This window comes from Onychostruthus taczanowskii, unplaced genomic scaffold (assembly GCF_017590055.1).
Source record: "Onychostruthus taczanowskii isolate IOZ18803 unplaced genomic scaffold, ASM1759005v1 scaffold95, whole genome shotgun sequence".
NCBI classification, from domain to species: Eukaryota; Metazoa; Chordata; class Aves; order Passeriformes; family Passeridae; genus Onychostruthus; species Onychostruthus taczanowskii.
The window spans coordinates 2,456,488-2,484,380 of NW_024507546.1; the positions used below are offsets into that span (position 1 = coordinate 2,456,488).

The 27,893-nt window shown below is 40.8% G+C and overlaps 2 protein-coding genes across 9 annotated transcripts in view; one reads left to right on the forward strand and one right to left on the reverse strand.

The window, feature by feature from the left end:
* ALDH1L2 (aldehyde dehydrogenase 1 family member L2) overlaps positions 1 to 17,099 on the reverse strand; it is a 28,938-nt gene extending 11,839 nt beyond the window's left edge. For both annotated transcript variants that reach the window (XM_041426864.1, XM_041426863.1), the window contains exons 1-9: positions 16,944 to 17,099; positions 11,060 to 11,201; positions 8,479 to 8,713; positions 4,493 to 4,658; positions 3,576 to 3,677; positions 2,938 to 3,027; positions 2,035 to 2,169; positions 1,511 to 1,636; positions 31 to 122 (exon numbers count right to left, since the gene is read on the reverse strand). In XM_041426864.1, the coding sequence (XP_041282798.1) occupies positions 31 to 122; positions 1,511 to 1,636; positions 2,035 to 2,169; positions 2,938 to 3,027; positions 3,576 to 3,677; positions 4,493 to 4,658; positions 8,479 to 8,713; positions 11,060 to 11,201; positions 16,944 to 17,099 (1,244 nt within the window). The remainder of the gene's footprint in view (positions 1 to 30; positions 123 to 1,510; positions 1,637 to 2,034; positions 2,170 to 2,937; positions 3,028 to 3,575; positions 3,678 to 4,492; positions 4,659 to 8,478; positions 8,714 to 11,059; positions 11,202 to 16,943) is intronic.
* A 7,796-nt stretch (positions 17,100 to 24,895) lies between these two features.
* WASHC4 (WASH complex subunit 4) overlaps positions 24,896 to 27,893 on the forward strand; it is a 40,511-nt gene continuing 37,513 nt past the window's right edge. For 5 of the 7 annotated variants that reach the window (XM_041426862.1, XM_041426858.1, XM_041426859.1 and 2 more), the window contains exon 1: positions 24,923 to 25,026. In XM_041426862.1, the coding sequence (XP_041282796.1) occupies positions 24,966 to 25,026 (61 nt within the window). In that variant the 5' untranslated portion in view covers positions 24,923 to 24,965. Of the gene's footprint in view, positions 25,027 to 27,893 lie in introns of all 7 variants that reach the window. The other 2 variants (XM_041426856.1, XR_005954295.1) reach the window with 2 other exon arrangements.

Sequence of the window (27,893 nt, forward strand, 5' to 3'; positions counted from 1 at the left end):
TTACAATTTTCTTATTTTGAATATTCCTACCTGACAACATGCATAGAGGATGCTCCAGATTTGAAGAAGTCTGTGGAATCCTCAATCACAGCAACATTGCTTAAAATTCCCTTCCAAATAGCCTAATAATACAGAACAATAACAGATGCAAGAGTGAATAATCCTCTAATAGCAAAAAGTATTTATCAAACTGTATTTTCTATGGTATTTGTGCTGACAACATATTTTATTTCAAAGGTTTCTAAAACATGAAGTTATTTTAAGAGGGTCTAAAACAGTCTAGAGACATTATATCAGACAAGGAATTTTTCAGTATAATTACATGATCAAAATTTAGTATTTTGTCCATGGTAATTTTGCCTAATCAGGTAAGAAACCTGAATGGTGTAATGCTAAAACTTTTCAGGCCCATCTTTAAAAGATTTTTTTATCCTCCAAATAATAAGTTCCCATTGCATTACAGAATGTGTCATCAGTATAGGCAAGGACAGCCTGGGGCACTTTATGAATGGATTGATGATATTTCAGGCACCCGGCCAAGGCTGAGAAGTAGTTTAAGCTGCATTCATGAGATGGAGAAATAAACAGTTCAATAACTGGTATTGTAATATTTCAATTAATTATAACTGAGTTTCACAGTTAGCAGGCAGTGTCATCAGCTGATGAGTTTATACTTTTTTTCATCATTTTCTCAGTCATTCAATAGCTCCAGGCAGTATTTATGTTGCTGCAAGCAGGTTCAAGGTAATCTTGAATCAGCAGCTTAAAATATTAGTACATGAAGCTGCCTGACCTGTGCCAAAAGTTAATAACCCTTCAGCAGAGTCAGCACAAGGGAAGACATCTATGATTAATTTGCTCTGGCACAAAACTTTAATGATAAATGTGGCTTTCAGCTAAGCCCCTGACACTACAGAGGGATGGATTTCAGGAGAGGGCAGAAAAGTTTCTCTCTGGCTATGAGAGTTTTCTGCTCCAGCTGTTCCCATCCCTCTGGCAGCCAGCCCCTTGTGAGTGGTTGTGACAGAAGAAGTGCACACAAGTACAGTGGAAAAACTGCTGCCTTTTGCTTTCAGAAGGCTGTTTTGAGAATCCCTGGAGCTTGTCCAACAGGCCCACTCTGAGCACAACCTAGTGATGAACACCACAGTGAAAAAAGGATTCCAGGAACTGTCCGAGTCTGCCAGTGTTGAAAACCTCACCTCTACGAGGTGAAGGGCAGCTTGTTTTTCCTCACCCCACCTTCATCACCTGTAGATATTTATCATTACCTGCACTCACTGTTTTTGTATCACCTGTATCTGAAAGGAAACTTTGTAAAGTGAGACAAATACACCAGTGAATCCCCACCTGAATTAATATCAATAACTAAACCTTCACCCCCATATACTTTGAGTACATTTTATCAAAAAATTACTTGCATGACTAAACAAAATATATGCCTTGCCAAAAGTAAGTATGTCATGCTTTTGGCTGAATAATATCCCACTGAAGCAGTTTAGTGAATTACTCTGATATCTTCTGCAAACTTTTTCTCCTCTTCTCTAAGTTCCAGGGCAATTGTTTCATCAGCAGAGAAGTATTTAGATGCAGGGATCATTTTGCCATCCTCAAACTGCAGATTTCTCACTAGTACCTGAAAAATGAAAGGATATGATTTTAAATTGTTTGGGAGGTAGCACATCCTTGGGTGAAGAGTTTTAAGCATTAACAGGGTGATTGAAATAGTGAAATAAATGGCTCGCAGGAAAGCTGATACGATGCAGGCAATTTAGCACAGGCCACTCGTACCTGTCTTTTAAATCCTGTCCTAGTAAGAACAGATTTTACTCCATATAGGAAATGATGATGGATTGAGTGAAAAGCAGAACATGAACATCTTCTCTATAGGATGGTAGAGGATTGATAAACTCCAAGTGAATCAGCTGTCAGTCATTAGCACCTGGATTTATCTAGCTTGACAGTTCCACACTACTCGCCCTTCTTAATAAAACAATTCCATCCATGCTTATGTTTGCCAGACTGAGCACTTACCATCTTGCCATCATTTCCAAAAACTACTAGACCATTCTTTGTCACAAGTCCTGGTCTTGAGGCACCTTTTATTGTCAGCTCTTGTCCAGCAGGCACTGAAGCGTCAAGTAATGAAGATCCATAAAAAGTAACCACCTAAAAAGAAATGTAATTAAAAGCACACAGGTTCTAAGTGTGCTGTAAAATGTTAACAATTGTATTAGACTGTTTTGAAGCTTTAATATAATAGAAATCATATATAATTACCTACACATGGAAAATATGTTACAACATTTCTAGACCTTTACAACTCAGAACATGTAAAACTTTGCAAATTGCCTAAACCTGCAAAGCAGCTGAGCTGTAACAATGTGCATGCTGCAACCAGTGCAGGAAAGGGAGCAGCTTTTGACAGTGCATCCCAGAGTGAGGGACCACTCACTCTATAACATTTCATAATTTATTTCTGCAAAATATCTAGACCCAAATCTCTTTAAAATGAAACCCTCTGTTATTTCAGCAGCCCACAGTGTTTCATTTTGCTGTCCACACTGTGATGTTGGCCACTGTACATGGGCTGTACTATACTGTAATGCATACCTGCTTTCCAAAACGACTGGCACAGTTTGGTTCTACTCTTCGTACCTTTGTACCATGTCTCTTTTTTTTTTTTTTCTCAGATTTGTACTTATCTTTCTTCAAATTAAGTTAATTCTGCTATTAAAAACTCTTAACTACTGTGTTCTGTGTGTTTCTTTAGGTGCCTGTTCTAGATACACACAAAACATAAAGTCATCAGATTAGAGCTACTCCAATGTAACAGCCATTTGTATTCACCTGTACACAAATATCTTTAATTTTATAATAAAAAAGAGTCAAAAAGAGAGTATAGATAAGAATATTCTTCTGGTTTTCAGAGCATACCTGTCCATTTATTGTTGTCCATGCTCCAGGCACTTTATCATGCCCTCGAATCCAATTGTGCAAAGCTGCTGCAGGTTGGTCCCAGGAGATCTAGGAAATCAAGACATGCCAGGATGCACCACCACCTTCCCAACCACAAACAAGATCATCTAATGCAGTAGGGGTGCTTAGATAAAATAATTCTCATATGGGAATTCAATTAATATTTGTATCTCTGTTTATACAGCCTGTGTTATTTTTTGGCACTAGAAGGAAAGGTGCCAAAACTTTGTTTTCCTAAAATCAAATGTATTTCTGGTAGAGAATTTCATATGGCCTGTTGGCAAACAAAGAGAGTGATCTTGATTCAATGTTGTATTCACAAGTATGGTAGCTTACTAAGAATCCACTGAAATTGCAGCTGCCTGTACATGATTCCAAATAAGACACCAAGTTTCTAAATACATGCAACTGCTGAAAGGAAAATGGAACTTAACCTAGGGCTCCATTACATGCATCCTAAGAGGTATTCCAGGAAAAAGAGGTGAGGAAACCACTCAGTTAAAATTCACGTTAACTTTATATTGCTGCTACTGTAGTCTGTATTAATAACTTTTCTAGTACTATGCACAAAAAAACCCAGTGTTACTTCACACTACCTCTGCATTTTCCTTTTTCTGGATCCCTTCATATGTTGCCCCTTCTTTAGGCTGAGGTATACGAGGGGCCTTGCCATCAGCAATTAGATGTACAGCTTCCACCTACGTGAAAAAGTAAAGGATTTAATGTTAGCTTGGTTCATCTTTTTTTCTTCAAACATACTTCAGAATGACAGTAAAAGACTTTCTGCCACAAGGTGAATTGGCTTGGATTTTTTTAAACCTAGTATTTCCAAACCTTAAGGGACCAGTGCTGCCCTGAACAGACGTGTGTTTCCTTGAGTCTCTTTGACAAAAGAAATAGCCTCCAGAATTTCATGGGAGTACCTAGTCACCAAACTTAGAACAGCTGTCTGAATTCTCCAGAACAGAAGTGTGGCTCAGTATGATTGTATTTAATGTTTTCCTTTTTCTCTCTGCAAAAAGTTACTTTTCTGCATTTAAATGAAGGGAGGGGAAAAAATCTCTAAGAAGCAATGCTGAGTATTTTTTGTGCATTTTCTTTTATTTACTTTAAAAAATACAAAAAATGACAAGCACAGAAAACCCAAAGTCAATCCACCAGAACTTTAAGCCTCAAACACCATACTGCCATTTTTTCTTAAAAATCTCACGCCTAATTTTTTTGTTGTTGCTGAGCCTTTAAAAGATTTTGTCTTGTATGAAAGAGCCACATTCCAAATAAATTCAACTTCATGCCATTTGTGGAAACAGAATATGCTCTGCCTGCTGTCAGCAACAAATATTCTGAGGTCACATCCTCAGCTGTTGGGCAGCTGCACAGCTCCAGTGAAGTCCAGGGTTTGGCTGAGTATCACAACCTCTGTCTTTCCAAATGCATACATCTTGTCTGTATTTCCTTTACTTTCAATCCCTTTTCCTCTTAAAAAGCTGGTATTCAGTACAGTTAAACATACCATAGCTTTTATTCCTTCTGGGAAGAGAAACCGGTTATATAGGTCATCCACGGTATCATTTTGGCCAACATCACATTCTCGCTGCAGAAGTATTGGTCCAGTATCCAAACCATCATCAGCCCAAAAAATGGTAAATCCTGCTTTCTTATCTCCTTGAATTAAAGTCCTGGGCATAAAAAAATACTTACAGTAAATATAGAAAAAATTAAAGTAGTTAGGAATATCAGCTCACATGTTTTACATTCATTTTCTTCAGGAAGACAGAAAAGCAAACCCTAACAATTTTTACTATACTTTCACTGCTCACTTCACAGCCAGGAACCCAAAGATTTGACACTGTTGATGTGTGGTTTCCAACAATGACACAGGAAATGCTGCAAGTGAACCCAGGCTGTCTCACATAGTTCACTGTGATAATTATTTTTAAAGTATTATTAATGGTAAGCCACTCAGAGCAAAAGGTGTGCAACAGTTATGACAGAATTTGAAAGATGGAAGCATCTAATAGAATGCTATCTTAATAATTCATGATTGTTTACTGTAATTAGCGAAGTCTCATGGCTCATCTGCAGGTCAACAAGGAAGTACATTTGTCACATGGCTGAAAAGGGGTTAAACTCAGAGTGGAAAATGATAAATATGCAACTGTTTAAGGAAAAGTTATTAACAGAATTAAGGCTTTCCAGCCAGATTCTCAGCTGCTCTGCATGAACATAGCAGTGCTTACATTAGACCTGTGCCGATTTACCCCAGCTCAGAATTTGCTTCTGCATCCAAAGGGAACTTCAGCCACCTAAAATTTTGCAGGTCTTCTTTGGCATGTGTCTCAGAATGATGAAAAATCAAACTGAAGTGTGTTTAAGGGAGCAGCCAGAAACTGTGAGAAAAATATTTCCTGCATGTTTTCAGCCATGTGTATGCATGCAAACTTAAATGCTATTTTAAGTAATTCATATCTCATGTAAGTATTCCCTCAGCAGCCCATGTTGTAGCAGAACTGTCTGAGATCTGGCTTATACACAGGAAAATTCATTATTAGTTATAAGCACTGAAAGCTGCATTCACTAAAATGAGTGAAGTACACTGAAGTACATATGGGATGAACACTGGACGAACTCCAAAGACAGCTGGGGAAGTTGGCAGGTATAACAGAAGTGAAAGCTTACAGAATTTTGGCTAGCCTTTATCAGATCTTTCACATATTTAAGCTGCATTTCTTCTCGTTTTTATTATGTAAACATTCCAAAAGAGTACTCTAGTGAGAAATGGATGTACTCAGCATGGAAAAGAAGGTTTTATAAGCAAATGTCTCTGACGCTGAGTAGGTGACAAGGTAAGAACTACGTGTGCCTCCTCCTTTGTCCAGCAGCTCCCTCCACAAAGGGCTGCTGATAACGGAGTGGCGGCAGCTGGAAGAGACTCTAAAGGAAGCAAGTGAGGAACCCTCTGCACCCCAGGACCCTTGTTTGTACCTGGTTATGTTTAGCCATGCCTAATTCTCAAAGGTTTTCTTGGTTATACTGTGAAGATAAAGGGTCTGATAGCACCAGGGCTGTAGCCACAATATGTGAAAGTAGTGATTAGAGTAAGGGGTGAGAGGGTGAAACACAAGAACAGACAGTCAAAGCCAAATCCTAGTTTAGTTTAAAGGCCTCAGGACAATGGCCTTCACTTGAGAAGGGCAGGAGCAGATAGAAAAGATTCCTTTTGCAGAAGGAATATGCAAAATAGAGCAAGACACAGTGATACAACACTGCAATACATTCCATTTCTGCAAACCTTTGCACTTGCTGAAAGAACTTCCTGAAACAGAGTTTGTGTCTACACCTTCCTGTGAAATACATCTTGATGAATTTCTCCTCCATAAAAGCATGCTTTTAGAGCTCTCTAGATATGAGGTTGCACAATTTAATAACAAACTGCATGGAGTAAAAGGACCTCATTTATTTGGAAAAATCCTACTACTTGATGTCTTTGCTGACTGCTCCCTGACTTTTCATTAGAATGAGCAATCATTCTTTTTTCACCTTCCATGTCTTTCATGGCTCAGCACACAGCTGGTGTATGCCCTTCCCAATGACCTCTTTTCCAGTCTAAAGTCTCCATCATTTGTCTTCAGCCATGTGAAAACCGTCCTATACCCTTGACCATCTTTTGTAGCCTTTTCCGAACTTAGCTAGTTCATGTTCCAGCTGAGATGCAGACAGTATTTAAGATCACAGAATCACAGAATATTTTGAGTTGGAAGGGACCCACAAGGACAATTGAGTCCAACTCTTGAATGAATGGATCCTTCCATGGTGAGTAACAACAATCCTTTTCTGAGTAACAACAATTAACTTATAACACTGCTTATATATAGTCAAGGGGGTTTCCCCCTTGTGTCCATTGTGTAATGCTTCTTAACTTTGAATTTGACCTCTCATTTTCTCACTCTCACATTATCATGTTTACTCATTTGCATAGAAAGTGTATTACAGATTTAAATCAGAGTGATTGATCTAAAGTTTCCTGGCTTTCTCTTTCAGCCTTTTTAAAACTGATATTGCTTTTGCTATTTCCCAGTCACCTGCATCAACATAACCTTAAGAAACAGAAACATTTGCAGTTCATTTCAAATCTGCAACTTCAAATTTGCTGATGTCCTGTGGTCCTGACAAAGAGTTTTTTATTCCTTCATCAGTTCATGAAAATGTCTTCTGCTCACAGTTTAGCTCAAGAGAATTGTTTTGACTTTTGCTACCCAAAGAAGGACTGTAGGATAGTAACATCTTAAGCTCCTCCATCCTGAATACCAATACAGATTTCCTACTGTGATATTCTCTTTGATAAATACCTTTGTTAAATCCCATACCTCTATCAGTTACATACCTCCACTGCAACTTCAAATTTGCTGATGTCCTGTGGTCCTGACAAAGAGTTTTTTATTCCTTCATCAGTTCATGAAAATGTCTTCTGCTCACAGTTTAGCTCAAGATAATTGTTTTGACTTTTTCTACCCAAAGAAGGACATCTTAAGCTCCTCCATCCTGAATACCAATACAGATTTCCTACTGTGATATTCTCTTTGATAAATACCTTTGTTAAATCCCATACCTCTATCAGTTACATACCTCCAACTTTTAACATATTTGGAGGAATTGTTGGTATTACATTTGTGCTTTAAAAAGCTGTTTATTTCTTTCTTTTCTGGACTGTCTCATTCTCATTTTCTGCTGAGTTTATGCTATTTTACTTTACACACTTGGACACAACTGACACTTTTTGAAGTCTTTACCTCTCTAATAGCCTCCTCAACACCTCTGTTTAAGTATTTCAGTTTAGTACTTTTTCCAGGAAGGATTAAAATTAAACAAAGCTAAGTACGCTTTTGCTTTGAATCCACAACACTGTGGATTCAGATAATCACCATGCTGCCTGTAAGATTATTTTTAAATTGTTCCTCCATATTTAGATAATTTCTTACTGAATTTAGACACTGTAATAATGTCATTTCTGTTGTCACAAGCGTGCCAGATTTGAGTCTATTGTGGCCATTATTGCAGTGTAGTTCTTTCAGGGTGATGATTTGAACCTACCTTGTGAGATAAGGTTTTTTCTTGTGGATTCTCCCTTTTCCCTTCCTCTCTGTGAACTCTTAGGTTCTGTATCAGACCTTCCTGTGACAGTTATCGAGTGTTTGTGGGGATGAGCCACTAGGGCAGTGTCCTGCTTATGGAAACTCCAGATTGTCAATTCGTGCATGTGAGTAAAATATATGAATGTACAGCTCACACCGCTGATCCTCCAGAGCAACAGCTGAGCTCGCACTGGAAATAATAATGAATCCTAGGTATGAAGTGCAGTTCATGTACCAAATAGTCAGCTGCCCTAGAGAAGTTCCTTCAGAGCATTTGCAAGTCAAGAGAAGTGCAGCATTGACAAGAGGAACGGGGCAGACCAGCCCCTAGCGTGACAAACACGTGGTTTTGATGCACAGAACTCACCAGTTGATTGCAGAAGCTCCTCGGTGGCGTGGTAGGATGGATGGATGGTAAATAATAGAGCCATGTTTTGGGCAGTCAATAACATCCATGGGGATAAACTGTGTACAGAATGGAAGGACATTTAACTCTGCTCCAACTGATTTGTAGGCTGCAACTACTTCCTGGATAGGCTTGCCTTTAGCTCTCCACTTGGGGAACTTAAAAACAGGAGTGCCATCCTTCTCCGCTGCCAGTGCTGAGGGGCAAGAACAGTATTTTTTTTTTAATTCTGTGTTAAAAATTCAAGTCAGAGACATATTTCATGGCAACTGAAGCAAATCATCAAGTATATGACCACAGAGTGCTCTTCTGTATGCTGTTTAAAAACCTTTGTGCTTGGATGCATTTTATTAATTCTGTCTTTGATTCTTTTTCCTACAGCTTATGTTGATCTCAGCTTTCAGTTCACTCTTATGACTTGGCTGGTAAGTACCAATGAAAACAGAAAAGACAGGTATCCATACTTTACTTTCTCTTTTTTGTCTGTGAAATTGGATCTTGAGCTTGACCTGAAGCATCTTTAGCCTGTTGATTTAAATCTTAGGTAAATTCTTATTTAAATATTATTCCATGCAAGTTAGTGTGTACTGAAGTTACTGTTAGAAAACAAAGACTGTAGCTGTCTGAGGGCACAGAAAACTTCAGGTAACACTTGAGACTTAAGCTTTTATCTGGAAGTAAAAACAAGTGGTTACCTAGTAATTTAATTTCATTTTTTCCCCCCAGTCAGGAGAGATTGGACTTAATTAGTCCTGTGGTTTTAGTTAAAAATCAATACACGATTGAAAGATTGGAAGATTTACTTAGTTACATTTCTTAGTGTAACAACCTTACAAGAATAATTTTTATAATGTAAACAAGTTATGGTATATAAACTTTTTATACAATGTAATCCAAACAGACATGGATAGTCAAATTTTCATTTTCTAAGCCAATGGTTGCCTTCCCTAATTCTTCTGAAGTGTGATTAAATCTTTTAATGAGGTAGAGTTGAGAATTACATGCTAGTCTGTGAACACCACAGCACCAGTAAGCAAAATTTATGTTTGATTCTTCCCTCATGAGAGTTCTATAAAAACATGTCAGGACCACATAAAAAAACCCAAACCCTAAACAAAAACCAAAACAAAAACCACCAGAAAAGTCCCCAACCAAAACCAAGAGAGAATTGAAACAGCTCATGGAATGTAGTTTTGATTTCAGATTATCCATAAAGGTACATTCCATTCTGGCACTTCTATTTGCTAATCATATAAACTCACAGTCTTTGAACTTGTGTCACTGAAACAAAAACAAAAAAAACAAAAAAAAAAAAAAAAAAAAAAAAAAAAAAAAAAAAAAAAAATTAAGTTCCAAATTAGCTTCTTTGCCATGCTGGGTTCTGAATACAATGAGTACAATTCTGAATAAGCAAAACTTCCTTCTTTTGTAAGCCTAGAAAATCCACGTGTGGTATTCACATTCTCTACACAGAGAGACATAATTCTCTCTCACAGGATTTTTCCTGGAGAAGCACAGAGAGAAGAAGAGCAAACAATTTTCATCTCTATTCTCTGCTCCTGTTGTTATGCACCTCAGCAATGGGAAACGTGTGGTATTCACATTCTCTGAACAGAGAGACATAATTCTCTCTCACAGGATTTTTCCTGGAGAAGCACAGAGAGAAGAAGAGCAAACAATTTTCATCTCTATTCTCTGCTCCTGTTGTTTTTGCACATGTGGAATGTGTTAGGAAGATTGTTTACCTGAAGGGATTTGTCAATTGGATTCTACTGAGGATTGTTTTGTTTCCTTGGCCAATTAGGTCAAAGCTGTGTCCTGGCTATCTCAGTCACGAGCTTTTCTTTAGTATTCTTTAGTATCTCTTTGCTAGGTAATTTAGTAGAGGATAATGTATTATAATATAGTTTTAATAAAGAAATTGTTCAGCCTTCCAAATCAATGAAGTCAGCTGCCAATTACTCCCTGCCTCAGGGGTGCCCTGCATTCAATAAAGGGAGAGCAAAGCCTCCTCCAGCCTTTCGAATGTGTTTTCCATAGTCCAGGTGGAAGAGAAATAGGTTCTGCAGGTACACTGCCACACGCAAGCTTGTCAAAAAGGGCAGAAAACCAGGGATAAACAACCTTGGCTCAGTGCCTTGAGTGTCCCAGCCAGCAGAGAGAAGCAGGTGACAGACATTTGCACTTGAATATAGGCTCAGCAGCTATTTGCTGTAAGATACAGATCTAGTTCAGAATGAATATGTCTAGGGTGTACATTCCAATAAGATATCCAGATTAATTTTGGTTTTCCAATACCTTAATATACAGCTCTGCATGTTTAGAAACTACTTTAAAAGTTTCTTTTTTGAAGTACTGACAAATGGACAAGGTTAAACTGGTTCTGGGACTGGTGTTTGTTAAAGGATAGGTCTCGTACTGGATTTAGTGGATAAAAGGAAATATATGCAAGTCATTCCCATATAGCTATAACCTTCTAATGAAAAGGAAAATTTGTTATGTACACCTGTAATTTTTACATTTGGATTCAGGTTACACTTACCCAAAGGATCAGCTTGTCCATTCTTGTCAGGCACAGTGAATACTCCCACAACTTTATGCCCCTCTTTTCTTAGCTTTTTATAAACTTCTTGTCCAAAAATACTTTGACCTATAAGGGCTAGCTTTAGCTTATGTTGATAAGCCTGGTAAAAAGAATTAAAACAAAACATGTTGTAGCATGCAAATAAAATATGTTATTGCTTACATTTCTGTCTTGCTCTTTCTTTGTCAGTTTTCAGTTTGATTTAAAATGGAATAGTCTTTTCTAACCTAAAAACCTTTGATGGAATAAGAATCAATTTTTTGAGACTAATGACAGGTAACATACAATTTAGAGAGAATATACTTCACATGAAAGTATCATCGGATTCTGTCACTGATGTTTAGATGGCTTTTTTAGAATTTTCATTAGACAGACCACCCACTGCTTCTTATTAGAGGCTCCATGATCTTATCCATAGTCAGAAATGAAAATACATTTTTTGAAACATACATAAAACACTTTTTGTAGACATAATTTATGTGGCTGGAACATGCCCTCTAAATCCCCGTAATTAAACAGAAGTATATTATTTGTGGTTAACATGTATAGGCTAAAGACAGACTTGTACTGTTCCTGCCAAGTTAAAGGTGATGATCATCCATTTGGTACTTCTACAAGCAAAAACGGTGCTAAAGGTAAGGTTACCTTGCTGGACTTCCACTGCCTGCTGCATTTGGATTCCAGTACACTGGACATGTGATTTAAGCTTCTTCAAGGAGAGCAGGTGCAAGTAACCACCTCCACCTTTTTTTTAAATTTATGATCGTTAGATCATAACGATATGATGATATCAGAACACAATATGTGTTCTGATATCACAACAATATGATGATATCAGAATATCAGATATTGCTATGTCTTTCAAGTGATTGCTTCTCGAGGAAACTACTTTTTCCTTCTGAGTCCTTTCAGATTTATGTGGCAGTTGTGCTCCTTTCCCACCCTACCTCCAGTCCCTCACCTCCAACACCTCCTTTATCCCAGAACTGGTACTGCTGTATCTGCAAGAACTGCATTAGGGTACTGAAGTGAGCAGGCACCGACATGAAAAATGCAGCTTATTCATAACTGGATCTCTTCACTGGTCTAATTTATAGCACACGGCCATGAGTCCTAACACAGGGCCAGCAGGGGAGCAGGAATGAGCATGGAAACATGGCAGAAGGGTGGAACTGTCTCTATATGCACTGTCTTTGCATTTCTAGTCAGCTTTTGGAAAATAAAAGCTGGAAACCTCTGGAAAACAAATGGACTATCAGACCTGGTTAAAAAGGAAAGGTCCACACAGAATAAACAGAAAACGTACCTTCCTCAAAGCTGGGTCTGGCACAAACGGTTCCTAGACTCAAACCATACAGATCCCTCCTCTTAGGAGGCCTGAATGAAAGGTAGGAAATAGATCCACACACTCCCCACCTTTTTTCTTAACTTTATTTTTCACAACTGGACTTTGACTTCCATTTTTTCCTTATGACCCATTAGAGGAATCAAAGCACTCTGTGAATGTCTTAACCACTGATGTTTGTTTTGCTTGTGAGTTGGCACTTGTATGTTTATCTCCTCCCACCTCTTCCCTTTCTTAGGGTGCTGGGACACGAGGATACTTGGACTGAGTGGGTTATTGATTGGATAACAAAATGGTCTGCACTGTCCATTAGATCATACGACAAAGAGAAATGTCCTGAAAAACAGGTTACTCAAAACCACAATCCACTGCAATTCATTTCACAGCTGACATATTACAGATGCATTTTACTGGTTTCAGCTTACATTTTTGTTGTGCAGCTGGCTTTAGAAAAGGGAGTTATGAATTGGTAGGCTCCATTACAGGAATATTGAAGTGTGGGGTTTTTTTTTTAATATAAAACAATAGGAAATAATTATTTGTACTGGACACAATATTTTCCCTGAGAATGAAACTGCATAGTAAAACTGTCCTGTATTGCAGCATTACTCAGCACTAGTGCCACTGCAGCAGAAACAAGCAGTAAGGTGCAAAGGTGGACGTAACTCAGGCCCTTGCAAAATCAGATTGTTATAACTGGCTGGCAAAAAATGTCTGCAAGACTGCTGATGATAATATTACTAACCAACATTGCACTGCTGGCAGCTATACCTCAAATAGTCCATCATTTTGTTCTTAACAAAGACAAGACCTTGTTCTGAATTACAACTTATCCTTGCAATCCTTATCCAGCAAAGCCAAACTGATGCAGGTGGTGCTCATTATCAATGCTTTATGATGGATGTCTTTACAGCAGAAATGCTGCTGCACTACAAAAACCCAAAAAACCAGTTATTAGGTTTTCCCAAGTATCTTAACTATAGCCAGGCAAATTGGAGAAAGATTAACCTGCTGGATCACTGAACATGTTTAGCATGGTATGAAATCCTCTGATTTCTGTACTGTGCTAACTAGTGCCCAACTCGTATATTAAATAAATGTTTAAAATAGTCCAGATGAGAATTACTTATTCTACTTCTGCTCTTTCATTAGCATTTCTCAGTAAGAACACAAGACTGGAAGGGATCTTCTTAGCTAATGAATCTTCTCCTCTGCCACCACAAAAAATCATGTCATATGATTGCTTTTATAAATCTACCCAAACTCCTTTTCAAAGCACTGTTAATGTACTCACTTCTGTACTCTGCTGCTTTTCTGATACTTGGACAATCTTCTTGTAATTTTAAGTCCAAATTTATTACCACTTAAATAGTTACTTTTTCACAGAGAGTTTATTCACAAAGTGTTAATAACATATGCACCCTCTATTCCTACACTTTCAGTTCATGTTGCCCTGTGAATAAATCTGATTCCCATATTACATGGAATGGCATAGCAGTTCCAGTACCAAATCATGAGTTGCTGTAAATCAACATACTTTCAGTAAAGCCACACATTTAATTTGTGCTAGCTGTGGAACTGAATCAACAAATGGTGAGAAGCAAAGAGAGAATGTAGTCCCCAAATGAATAACAAATAAAAAAACCCCACCAAATCCAAACTGAAACTGGCAATACTGAGAAGATTGCAGTGTGGGAAATTCTGTGTGCACAAAAACATTATTCTAGTAGTAAATCAGCTTTGCTGCCTCACACTTCCAGAAGGTAACTCAAATGGGGACTGGTTTCAATTGCAAGATGGATCTGATAACTGTGACCAGTGATTCCTGAGTTCCCTCTCCACTGTGGCACCCACAAGTCAGCCACAAACAGGATTTCTACTGAGTTTTAAAAAAAAAAATAAAGAAAAAAGAAAAGGAAAATATCTGTGTGGAGGGGCTTGCGTGCTCGGATCACAAGTTCAGTCTTTTTTTTTTTTTGTTTTGTTTTATTTGAAAAATTACAGTGGAACAACTGCATGAGATGTTATAGCCATTCATATATTCTTTTGGAAACTCTCCTTAAGCATTTTTACCTAAGATGAGTCAGACCTGTGGAAGTGGGAAAATTTTGTAGAAGAATTTAATGTGGACATAACACGCAATTAAAACGGAAAGTTCTATAAGATGACACAGAGAAGAAAAAGAGTTTGGTGTTTTCTGTCTTAGAGAAATAGCACATTTTGACTAGTGTGCCATCGCTAGCATTCATCATGAAACTTTAGAAATTCTGTTAAAGAACACCAAAACAATCCTGGATATGCGCTAGATGGATACTCCATCATTATCACTGACATGCACAGAGATTAAACTTTTTATTGTTTTTGACAGTGATGTTAAGAGATTCTACTAGACTCCTTTTGCATCTGCCTGGTTGACTATGAACGTGTAGCCTGCATGAACCATGCATGTAAAGGTTAATGGTCATGTAGCATCAGAGTGGATCATTTGCTGCACTTCTGTAAGATTACCCAATTCCTAGTTATAATAAACAATGCAGCTCAGGTGGCTTAGGGAGATCTGGCCCTTCTTTTATTACTAATCATAAAATAATATAGTTATTATGACAGCGCTGCCAAAATACAAGATTTTAGGCAATTAGTTTTCACTCTACTGTAATTCGGTTGCTTTCACTGTCTTAACTTTAAATTTCTTCTTTAACTTTGTATTTTGTTTATAGCATAACACAGATTAACAGTGATTATGTTTCCTTGACTCAAATACTCATGATTTGAATGAAGACAATAAGATAAAGGTAGAAGCATAAAATCCGAGAAGTGTTTGTACAAGCAGTCTTATCTTGCATGCTCAACGTGTCTCAAAGTTCACATGTGTTTCACCACCTCAATACAAAAGCACAGATTTAAGTTTAACTTCTGTATTTAAAAATTCTGCCCATATGATCTCTTGATACCATACTGGAATTTATTTTAAAATAGCTCATTAAAAGTTGTACAGTATTTTAATGTTTGATTCCATTCTGGCTCTTTTTTTCCTCCAAAACACTTATACAGAACTAAAACGAATAGAATTAAGTACTGCATAGATGACAGCCTGAAAAATGCTGGTAACTATCTTGTAAAGTTCCCTAGAAATGGGAGATAAGTCCAACATCTACATTTTCTTCTCAGTAGAGTCTAAACTTACAAAATCTCTTCAGAGGAGAATTTTTTTTTTTGTTGGATAAAAATAATTTTCTGTTACTGCCTCTTTTGTATGTGCATCTAAACTTCAACTGGTTAGAACTACTAATTACATTTCCTGAAAATGAAGATTTAGTAACTGCTACCCTGGGTACAAACCTTATAATCAAAAAGATGACAATATTTTACTTAGTTTGCATAAGAATTTAGTAAAGCTAAAAAATTTTGAATGTTACATCTTTTTAAAATTATCACAGAGAGATGCTTCTTTTGAAAAGCAGTACTGCAACTTTATTTCTACTGAGATCTCCCTACATGTGCTGGATTCCAGTGCCTGCAAATAGAAGCCTATAGTAGAGCCCCGCCCCCATCTACATACACATCCAGGGCAATGTGTTCCCACCGTTCATTCATTCTCTTTTTTTTGGCACTGTTGGTTGCATTTCCAAAAGGCTTGTGTCAAATGTCCTTATTCTAACGCCTTCCATGCAGATACCTTTGGAGGATTGCTGTCCTCAAACAAAACTGAGCAGCCAAACACGAAACAATGAACAATCTCTAGGGAAGAAATAAATCCCCCAAGCCCCATCCAACTTGCCAGACCTACACATCTGGACAATTTGGACTGGACACAGCTTTCAGGGAGAGGGTCCTTGCAGGAGTCCTGCAGTCTATATATGTAACCAGACATAAAGAAAATTACTTGAAACAAATGCTCAGAGCTGTAAAAGACTAAACCATGGGGTGCAGAGGAATTTAGACCATCAACTTCAACCCTAGCAGTCCACCATGCCAGAGCTATGAACCGGCGATGAGAAGGTCACAAACGAAACAGGCCAGAGCCGGGGGCTTCACTTTGGCCCTGGGAAAGAGCATGGTCCCTTCTAACTGAGAAGAGAGCCTTCAGCTTCTCGCAGGGCAAATCCAGCCTGAGGGAGGCAGAGAACGGCTGCATCACATTGTTCTTGACACACGATTACGGGGCACTATCACAGCATCGCTGCTGCCTGTTCCCCGCGGCTTCCAGGCACATCCCTGCAAGATGCAGCGCCCAGACGATGGCTGCGATCCCGCTCGCCGAGCAGCCGGGCAAGATGCAGCCTTTGCACTCACACCGCGCCCTTTCCCGACCCTGCCGTGCCTGTACGCGCTTTGCTAAATCCTCGGCAGAGACGACAGACATCACATCCTGGAAAACACCCGCTCCCGCCAGCCCCCTCCTTGCGGTTGCCCCCCGACCGGTTCGCTCGCGGGCTCGGCACGGCACGGCACGGCACGGGGACCCAGCTCCGCGGCCGCCCGCCCCGCGCTACTCACCGCAGCCGTGGTGCAGATGGTCCGCAGCAGCCGGGGTGCTGTCCGCAGCATCTTGCGGCCGCCCGGCCAGCTCCGAGCGGGCTCCGCGGCTGTGGCGGAGCGCCTCGTCTGATGCAACCCGCGCCGATGCCGCTGGCGCCGGGCCAGCGCCTGCATCCGCGGCGGCGCAACCCCGCCCGGGCCCGCGGCCGCCGGGGANNNGGCGGGGGTCGCGGGGTGCGGCCTCGGCGGGGAGCGGAGCGGAGGGAAGGGGCGGGGAGCCGGGCGAGCGCCGCCGCCCCCCGATCCCAGCGGGGCGGCCGAGCCCTCCCGCTGCTGCCGCGGGGCCCCGGCGCAGGGACCTGCGGGGCGGCGCGGGGGGCTCCGGGCCCGCGGGCACGGGAGTCACAGAATCACAGGATCGTTAGCGTTGGAAGGGTCCTCTGGAGATCATCCAGTCCAGCCCCCCGTCAAGGCAGGTCACACAGGAACGCGTCCAGGTGACTCCATGGAGAGAGACTCCCTGGGCAGCCTGTTCGAGTGCTCTGCCACCCTCAACATATAGAAGTTCTTCCTCATGTTGAGGTGAAACTTCTCGTGTTTTAGTTTGTGGCCATTGCTCGTTGCTGGGCACCGCTGAAAAGAGTCCGGCACCACCCTGTACGTGCCCGTCTTCGAGGTGTTTGTAGGCATAAATGAGATCCCTTCTCAGCCTTCTCTAGACTGAAACAGACCCAGCTCCCACAGCTCTTGCTCCAGACCCCTCATCATCTTTGTGGCTCTCCACTGCACCCTCCCCAGTCACTCCTTGTCTTTCGTGTAGTCACGGCCACCGAGGCCACCCGGGTGGCATTTTGGTGTCTGAGATGCGTGCAGTGTCCCCAGCAGTGCTCCAGCCATTTACAGCTTGAGGGGACAGAACCCCTCACCTTCACCTTTGCCCTCTCTACCGAGGCTGCTGGCAAGATATTCCCTTGACTCTGCTGTGGGAGTAAAAGATCATGTGGATTATTAGCATTAATTTTTAGTTTATTTAATGCTAGTAATGGGGTTAAAAAACATTAATGACTTACTGGAAATCCATATCACCACCTTTGCCAAGTATTATTAAAGCAGCTCACTCTATTTAGCCATTTCTTTAAAATCTTGCTCTTGAGCTCTATTACTAAAAGTGTTTCAATTTCAATATTATCTGGAAGATACAACAAAATTTTATTGTCAGAGGTATGGAGAAGATCTTGAAAACAGAAATTCAACGTGCTAAAAAAGACCAGAAAGCAAGTGAAAATGGCCCCAAAAATGACAGGAATAGCAAAAGCAAGAGTAGACAGCAAGACAGTAATAATTTGCATCATTGCAAATTAGGTCAGGTTTAAACCCCAGCAACACAAAGAACATAGGCGTGTAATAAACGCAAATACATGATGTTCCTGTCAGAAGAACAAGGAAGACAAAAATGGAAAAAATTTCTTTTAGCCAAGTTGTGAACTATGTCAGAGAGGTCAGAGGCAATGATTAAGCAAAAGTTATGACCTGCAGTCACCTTGCTACAGTTGAAAATAGAGTAGACATGCAAATATCCATATCTCAGTGAGATATCATATCTCTTTTTTATGCTTTCCTGCAAAAGAACTGCAGCAGTGATCACCAGGGTTTTACTCCCAGGCCCCCAACATCTTCCTCAGGGTATTTCAAATGCTGAAAAGTACCTTAAGGACACGGACTGCTGCAGTCCTGCTCTTCCATCCCTGTTCAGGAGGTGCAGGAAGGAGAGGTGTTGCAAGAGATAAATTGTGCCAGTCCCCAAGGAAGTTGGGTTGGCACAACACAATCCCCCCACAGAGTAAAGTTACACAAGGGCTTGCATTATGCCTCTCAGACCATTATTCATTCTCTGATTTAGTCCTGTGTAGCACAATTATATCCTGTCCTTTATTCAAGGCTCTTGGTGGTCCCATAAGTGTAGGTGGCCCTAAGCAGAATAAACAGAAATTAAACCCAAAACTTTTAAACTAAAATAAACCACTGCACTTCTGTTTTGCAAAGAAAGCTCTACAAAGAACAATCACTAGCCAGTTCCTATAATTTCTTTTCTGTGGGATGAAAAATCTACAGGAGTACTTGTCTGCTTCAGTGAAAATTCTTCTCATGATGGTATCATGTGGATTGTGTGGTGATTTATTAGATCATGGAATAATCAGCCAAAAAGTCATCAAAAAATTCTATTAACAAAGTGGTACAATATATTTATACAAGAAGTTCCTTCTCTAATATCTGTGGTACTGTGGGTTTAAAAAGAATGGTATACAGTAATTCCAGATTTTATTAAGAAAGCTAAAAGTTTTTCCTTTGTGGCTTATTCTTAAAATATTGTTATTGCCTACTTTCATGGGTATGCAGCTTCATACCTTCCAATTATCTCACAGAAAATCTACAAAATTTCATTGCTACATTTCTTTAAAATATTCCTTCTTTAAATTGCACAATAAAAAATTAAACCTCATAATTTTCTTGGACTAAAATGCATCACTTAACTATTGCAGGAGCTGTTGTTCTGAAATGCCTGTTGTTAATATCTTGCTTTCTTTTTTGAATTGGCAGTTTCTTTCAGAAAGATTAACTGCCCAGTTTGAATGGTCATGTAGCAGTACAAGGATTTTACAGGTTCATGTGCAGCTTGGTTTGCAGCTAAGCAAACCCCAAAACAAGAGGTATTGACAGTCCTCACTAAAGGAATGATAACACTACCACTGACAGCAGGAGAAATGAATGTGTGGGTAGTATTCCCATGACTTGATGGAAGCTGCACAAATTCCATACAATAAATAGGGTACAATCAACTCCTATTATAATAGCTGGCATCGAAATGGTCCTATCATGCAAAGTTTGGAACTGGATTAAAGCATTGCTGAAGTTCATGGAACTTCAAATCTTGGTTCCTGATCCAAAATCCTCTCCAAATTGAACAGTACACTTGGCATTTAACCACTGACACATGAGCTTATGGCAAAATGCCTGGTTTTCCTGGGTAAGCTATTTGTAATAACCTGTGGCTCTATTCCCTGTACACACACAACATACAGTTCAACAATGCAAGTGTAAAGCACCAAAGTTTACTTAGTTGGCACAGCTTCATCTCCAAACACAATTCTTAACCTAGTGAGAAAATAATAGACCTCCATTTACTTCACACACCACTAAAATATTAGGTAACGAAAGGGAAAAATCACAAGAGGACGTGTCTGTTGTCACCATATAAGAAGAGCTATATAAAGAAGAGCTGGGAAGGAAGAGGTGGGATTTATTTTAGATTTCATAGCAATAAGAGGGGCAGGGACATGAATGGCCATGAAGGTGTGCTAAAACACAAAGATGGTATCTTCATACCATCAGCTTCACATTATCATCAGGGTTATGAATTCATACAAATGGGTTTAAATAACCACTTAACAAATTGCCTATGTGGAATTTCATGTGCAAATACTTACAATCAAGATTTTTGGTATCCAGAAAATTATTAGGCTGACCTTTTTGAGATAGGTCTTGTATGACCAAAAACGCCAACATCAGTGTTAAATATCGTAACACAGTACATTCCTCTGGGCTTTATGTTGTTGGAAAAAGTGACACAAAGTATTACCCATTAATTTTTGTACCCCAGTCAGAGAAGTACCTTGCAAATTATTAATTTCTTGTTCATTTGGGGAAAAATATCCTAGTACACCAGTGCTTACTTTGTTTGGAGCACATTTTATACATTAAGCTTAATTTTGGATTTTTTTTTTCCTTTCAGTTCTAATCCCTTTTCATAAGCCAAAGTTTATCGTTGGGACAAAACCTGCAATTATCCATAGTAAGCTTTTCAGCATGGGATTTTTCCTTTGTGTCACCAAATTTTCAGGAGATGTATGTCAGCACATGGCAAAAACTGATAAGGGGATATGTTCACCAAAGCTATGCAGGAGTTAAACGTGCTTGTACAATAGCAAAAATGTACAAATTGTGCTTGCACGTGCAGAAATGTACAGAACAAATATAAGACCTAATGTAGCTGAATATTTTAAATCCTTGTTGATTTCTGTGAAGCAGAAGCTACTCAGTGTCTTGGAAGACATCAAGACCTGGCAAGATCATTAGGAAAGACTGTTCCACACAGCATGCACATACTGAAGTGCTTGGGAAACTGCTTGGAATCTTCCAGGATTTGCTTTCTTTTGAAAATCATGCCCTGGGACTCAGTAATCAACTAAATTAGCTCTGCATAGGCTTTTTGTTGTTGGAAATTATCCCTGATGGGGCTTTTCATGATGATTAAAGATTTGGTCATAGTTCAGACTCAAATTCCTCAGGAGTACTTTAGAGTTTACCCAGTTCTAAAGACTGAGTAATTAAAAAAATAAAGTAAGGCTTTGTATGGTTCACTAAGTATGTTAATTGCATGACAAGTTTCAACTAAAATTTTACACAATAAAAATATTTCATGTTTTTCCCCTTGCTGAAGCAAAATTTGACAGGAAAGTTACTTTGTCTGTTATCTCTGCAATATTTGTATTTAAAACTTGTATTATTTTTTTCCCCAGAGGGTCTTAATTAGAGAGTAACCATTTAAAACTTTAGCCTCGACATTTGATTTTTCCAGACTAACCAAAAGGAGGTATATATTTGTTGAGAAAATGAGATTATTTCACCAATGTAACAAGTGGCAAGGACTATCATGTGCAGATGCCTTACTCACATGGATAAATGTAAGTCTCTCAGATTGCATACAATAAATTAGGAACTACATCTGCAAAAGTGGTTGCTATCTTAGTGGAGTGGAGCTGCAAAGAGCAGATCTCAGATGGTAAATCCTTTCTGGGAATTCTGCCACAAAAACTTCGAGCAAAATCTTTATTTTATTTAAAATGTTCAGAGCTAAGCATCAAACATTCCACAGACAAGGAACATAGAGAATAGTTGGGTTTCTGCATATACAGCAAGTCAAATTCTTTCTCCTGTAAGTAATTACAATTCTAGAAATTACTAACTGTCAGTCTTGCTGGAGCTTTGCCTGCATACACGAGAAGCAACATCTGATCTGGGTGCTTTTCTGACCCCTCTTTTTTAATTTTTTAGGAAAAAATTGGTTTCTGTTTGGATGGTTAAAATATCTGATGGATGGTTTCAAATATCAGAAAAATGCTGTTTAAAATACCAGGCAACCGAATTGTCCATTGTAGTATGGTATTTCCAATTGTGATTATTTCAAAGGAAAAAGGGTTTTTAATACCTCATGGAATCAGACTCCTGTTGATTTATGAATCCATAGAAACTTAACCACTTCATAAATGAAACAGTCATAGTACTACATTAATTCTGCTATATTTTGGACTTTATTCTCTCACCCACTTTTTCTAGTACTCAAATGTAACAGTAATTTCAGCTGGAACATATTTGTGTTCACATTTTACTCAGTTCCTGTGAAAGTTCATTATGAAATTTCATTTCATGACCATTTTGGCCTGACCAAAAGGAATGATTTTTTTATCGATTATGTCTGTGCTCAGTAGTGGTCAGCTTAGAAATCACTGTCTATCAAACAAAGTCTAAAGAATGTTCTTACTACTCTATTTCCTGAAAATTCTAACAGATATTTGAGCAATCTTAGCAATTCCTATGAGTTTGTACCACATAAAAGCTTCCTGGTACAATGGAAGCTGTGTCACCTAGCTTCCAGAAATTCTGTGTATAAATAAAATGTCAGTAATTTCACACGAGCGAACAGCGTAAAGCCATCCACTGATAAGACAACCCAGCAAACTTATCAACCAAATCCTAGCCAGTATCACTGCCAGTGAGCTTCAAGACAAAGTCTAAATCACATTTTCAGAGAAAACAGAAATTCTAGCAGAATTTTCAAATTACCTAAATAATTTCAGTGTGAGCAACAAAACACTGCCACCTAGGGAGCCAAAGGAAAGGCAATTATCAGTCATTTAAATAAACCAACCATGAATGGCAGCATACATTTAACCGGTGTACTTAATTGAGTACAATTGTGAAATTTTTTTCCAGTTACAGAGCCTCCTGCTCCATTTTTTTTTTTTTAACATTCTATTTCAATGCATTTTCTTTTGAAATAATTTAATTTTTCCGTATTTAAAACAAGGGCTACATCACTTATGCTGTGGGGATCACAGTGCACCCTTTGGTGTGGCACAGACCACCCAGCTGGATTACCTTGCACCCAGTTTTGATGATCCCACAACCTTACAATAAGCAACCCTGCAATATTTCTTTTACATATTCAGTTTTGATGTGGGAAGTGAGAGCCCTACCAAGTGCCAGTTCTGCAGGTTATTCCCTTGTACCTTCCTGCAGAATTGAAGGACACCTTTTTCTGGGACAGAGAGCAAAAGGCCTGATAACTACTTTTTAAGTAGTCTGAAAGCCTCTGTTCGTGTGCAGTCTTACACAGCTGAAAAAAACAGTGTTTGTTTCAAAGAAGGTTTGTGAAGAAAACTCCTCTATTTGTTTCATTTTTCAGAATTGGAAGACATACGTTGAATAAATGTATAGCAGCTATACTGAGTTTGATTAAAGCTGCACAGACAGAACAAGATCCTTAAAATCTAACATAAGCTGTGTTTTCATTTTGTGTGATACTCATCATCTTCTTAGAAGCACTTGCGTTCACTGCCAGCTGTCAATGTCCTGCACAGTTAAACTTCTGGTTCCATTGAAACTCAGTGTGGACATCTTCAGTTTGCATAAGAGCCAATGAGTGGAGGAGATGTATTGGCATATTTGCATCATGATTATTTGACAACACGTGCCAAATCAGAGTTCTCTCCAGTAAAAAAAAAAACCACCAAAACGAACAACTTATTCCAAACACCGTTTGTTTCATTTCACACAAAGCTGAATTTGATCTCTTCTTTCCCAGAGTGGCCTCTTAGAATGCACTTTATTAAGAAAAATTAATCAATAAACGTGGTCATTCAACCAATCGGATATTTCATTCCTAAAAATCAATAGATTCCAAAGGATGGCTTCCTTTGGAAGCAACCAGAATCTAGTAGGTGCTATTTTCAGAATTGTTGCACTACCAAGTTAGGTTTTATGGATGGTCCTGCGCTTACTGGCACATCTCTCATCCGGGTTGCCTCCATTTCCCGGCTCTTTCCCCACTGACATTGCCGATGCTCCCGGTGATACTGCTTTTGAAAGCCATTTCCTTTTCTGCTGATGATACAGATTCTGCTGAGCTAATGAAATTGCTGTGGTCGCTGCTAATAGCCCTGAACGGTTACTTCTCTTCCTTTCCCAAGTACTTCTATTTTTATTCTGATTTTACACCCCCTAAGGTCCTGGAAAAAAGAAAAAAAGTGGCACGTGGGTAACCACCTCACGGCCCTTGTGACCACAAACGACAGGGGGATGATGAGCGGGAGCTCTGCAGCTCTCCCTGAGCTCCAGACCGTCCCAGAGCAGGGACAATTCCTCGCACCGCCTCCTTCCTCCAGCACCAGAGAGGGGAAGCGCTGGGGCGGCTGCGGGAAAGGGTCACGCTTTGGGCGGCGGAGCTTTCCCTCCCGCCAGCAGCTTGGCAGAGGCTGGGACGGGGCTGGGGCGCCGAGCCCCAGCCGAAAAGCAGGAAAGCTCCCAAAGCCCCGGTGCCTCCGAGGCCAGCACTGCCTCACCCAGCACGACCGCTCAAGCTGCCGGGGGTCGGAGGAAAGGGGGGAGCGAACTCCCCGCCCCGCCGCAGGCACCGGGGCAGCGCCCCCCGCCCCGCGGGGCCTCCCCCGCGCTCTCTCGGCCGCAGCAGCGCTGCCCGGCGCCGACCCCCGGGCGCGGCGGGCGGAAGGAGGGAAGCAGGGAGGGAAGCAGGGAGGGCCGGGCCGGGGGCGGCGGAGCGGCGCCAGCGCTGTCCCGCCTCCTCCCGCACAGCCCAGTCTCCCCTCCGCCTCCATTTCCCGGCGTGCGGCGCGGGCGCGGGGCAGGAAGTCCCGTGCGCCTGAGTCAGGGGCGGCCGGGCGGCCGCTGCCGGGGTCGGCGGCGATGGCGCTAGAGACCCTGTCCCCGGACTGGGAGTTCGACCGCCTCGACGACGGCTCGCAGAGTGAGCGCCCGCGGAGGGCGGGCCGGGCGGGGCCGGGCCGGGCCGGCGGGGTGCGGCGGGAGCCACCTCGGAGCGGGGGGAGGCGCGGGCTGAGCAGACCCGGCTTCCCCCGGACCGGCCCGCTGTATCCCCGCCGGGAGCGGGAGGGAGGGAGGGAGGAGGAAGCGGTCGCGGGAGCTGAGCGGGGTCTCCCTCCCCGCGCCCCCCGCGGACCCTGCCCCGCGCCCCGCCGCCAGCCCAGCGCTGGTCCCCTGCGGCCAGGCCTGCGGGGGTGGGCGGCCGCCGTGACCTCTTTGCTCTCACCACCCTCTCCGTAGCTGTCGGGGCTGTGTTGGGGTGGGGGGGTGGCTTTTCCAGCGCTTCATCCTTTGCTCCCTCGGGGGAGTCGCCTGCGGTGCCCCCCGTGCGGCGGGGAGGGCCAGGCTGCTTTTGCCACCCTGTCTGTTCTCACACTAACCGGGCTTGTCGTGGGAACGGTGTTTCTTTCCTTCCCGGTCATTTCTCATGGCCCGCGAATTTTTGTAGTGGCTTCCTTGGTTATCCAGAGAAGTCACATCAAGATATGTTGTGAGCAGTTAGTTGTACTCAGCTTTCATTGGTAAAGGCTCTCTGTCACGGGAGGCGGGCAGTCGCTTGCAGTTTCACCTTTAAAATAGAATTGAATAAGATCTTCAGCGATGCTGAAGTCTTTCACGGTGGGTTCGTGTGCCCGTCAAAATACACGTTTTACTCAGCCGGTGGAGGTGACCTAGTTTCTAAACAGGGAACTTATATGGTTGTCACACTGTAATACACGCTGTAAATTGAACTGTGCCAAATTAATTATACCAGGTGTTGCTGTGAAAATATGTCACTCATGGACCAACTGTTTCACATATAATGTTATCCCAGGGGATGACACTGTTTATGCCATGTTCGTTTAGTCTGGATTTCAGTGGAAGCTGAAGCTGTCCTGAGCAGAGCTTTTTATCAGTTCTCTAGTTGTAGCTTTTACTCAAAATGCCAGCTCTCTGCTGGTTTGACCAGGACCTGAAATGAAACTCCAGAAAATTTACATGACTTAATATGCCCCGTTATTACCATCTCAAGGGTGAAGAAACAGGCTGATCTTCCCTCCAGAACAGCACACAGTTTTTCTAGAGAAAATCCAAAGAATAATCGTGTGACTTGAAAGGCGTTTTTTGTTCTTTTTGTCTACTTTCACTTTGTATCACTAACATTTAGCAATTACAACTTTCTCAACTGAGGACATAAGTCTAGTTTGTAAGTCTAGTTTACTACATCTCTGTCCTGGATATGTATGGCTATGGCACATGCAAATCTTGCTGCCAGTGACTTCATTGAATATTGATATTGCTGATTTTATGGAAGAAGTTAAGATTAAGTTAAGGGATCTGTGCTGCTGAATTGATCTCTTGTACTGTTCCAACTATAATGTTATAGTTTTATCAGCTGAGAAGAAACTAAATCAAACTTTCTTATATGTATGCTGCTCAGAAGAAATGGGTGATATTTGCTTTCTATGATTTCATTTTCTTCCTCTGTGTGAGTCAGTTTATTTAGGAAAAATGTTCTGCATCTTAGAAAGCTTCTCTCATCTCCCAAGTAATTTTTTATCTTTGCAACTCTGCCTATCTCTGGCTAGCTAAGAGCTTCTACTCTCTTGTCTCACTAAGAAAGTGAGAAATTATTCCTGTCTCTTATTTTATAGATGATCAGTACAAGGTAGCAAATTGATGGCTGTCAATAATTAAGTATTTGGAAGTATTTAATGAGCTGTAGTGTTGCTCAAATCCATAATTTGCTAGAAATGTGACAGTCTGTGAATCTCTAGCAGAGTGCTGTTGTGAGGTTTTGTTTCAGAAATGCCCAGTGGTTTTGGTTCGTAGAAACTGATTTCAGCAGCAATGCAAATTTCCTACTCTTGTATGACTTTGAAGTTTTTTTGTTCTTCCTATAAAGCCCCAGTGTCTGTCAGGTTTTTTTTGTTCTTAGTTTGTCTTTTGTGTGAAGGGAGGAGATGTGATGGGGAAGTACCAGAGCATACCTCTTTAATGTCTCCCCTGCTCTGGATTTTGTAGCGGTAAAGCACTGAAGCTGACATGGTGGCTGGTTAAAATCCATTCAGCAGGGCTGTGCATCTATGAGTGTTTTACTGGTTTGCTGCAGCAGAGCTTACAGAAGGTGCACTGGAAAGAACCTGAAGGATGAGATGGACTTGATGGAATACAACAGTACAATGACACAGCTTAAGGGCTACACACCAGTGCCTGGAGTGCTGCTGATGGAGGGTGTTTTACTCACTTCTTTATTCTTCTCCTGTGTGAAATTCAGTCTCCTGATCTTGACGAGCCTGTGCACTGTCTGGGCTGCAGGTGGTACTAGAACTCAGTGGCACTGAAGCCATTATTGTGGGGGAGTGTGCTGTGCTCCTTGGGTAGGCTTTGCGGTCTGCGTGCCTTTATGGTTCGCGTTGCTGCTGCTTTCAAAATACTATCTTAAAATTAATTCAGGTCTTCACTGCAGTCATTTCTCCTTCTCAGTCTCAACCTCCCTGCACGTAGTCCTTTTCAGCTTTCCCTTATCAATTTGTCTTTATTCATTCTTCCTTTTCTACCTGGTGCAGTTTCTCAGATATTTTCTTTCTGCAAAAAATGTTTCAATGGTGATTGATTCAGCAGTGCTCTCCCACTGAAGTAGCCGTCAGCTACCATTTGGCTCATTTGTTTGCAATGACAATGACTAAGAGGTTGAACAGGCAGAATAAAAGAATATATAATTTTTAACTTTCTAGGCCAGTCTACTTGCTGAAATGCGAAAAGGGCACATATAAAGCTATGTGACAGCTGAATTCTTGTGTAAGAAAA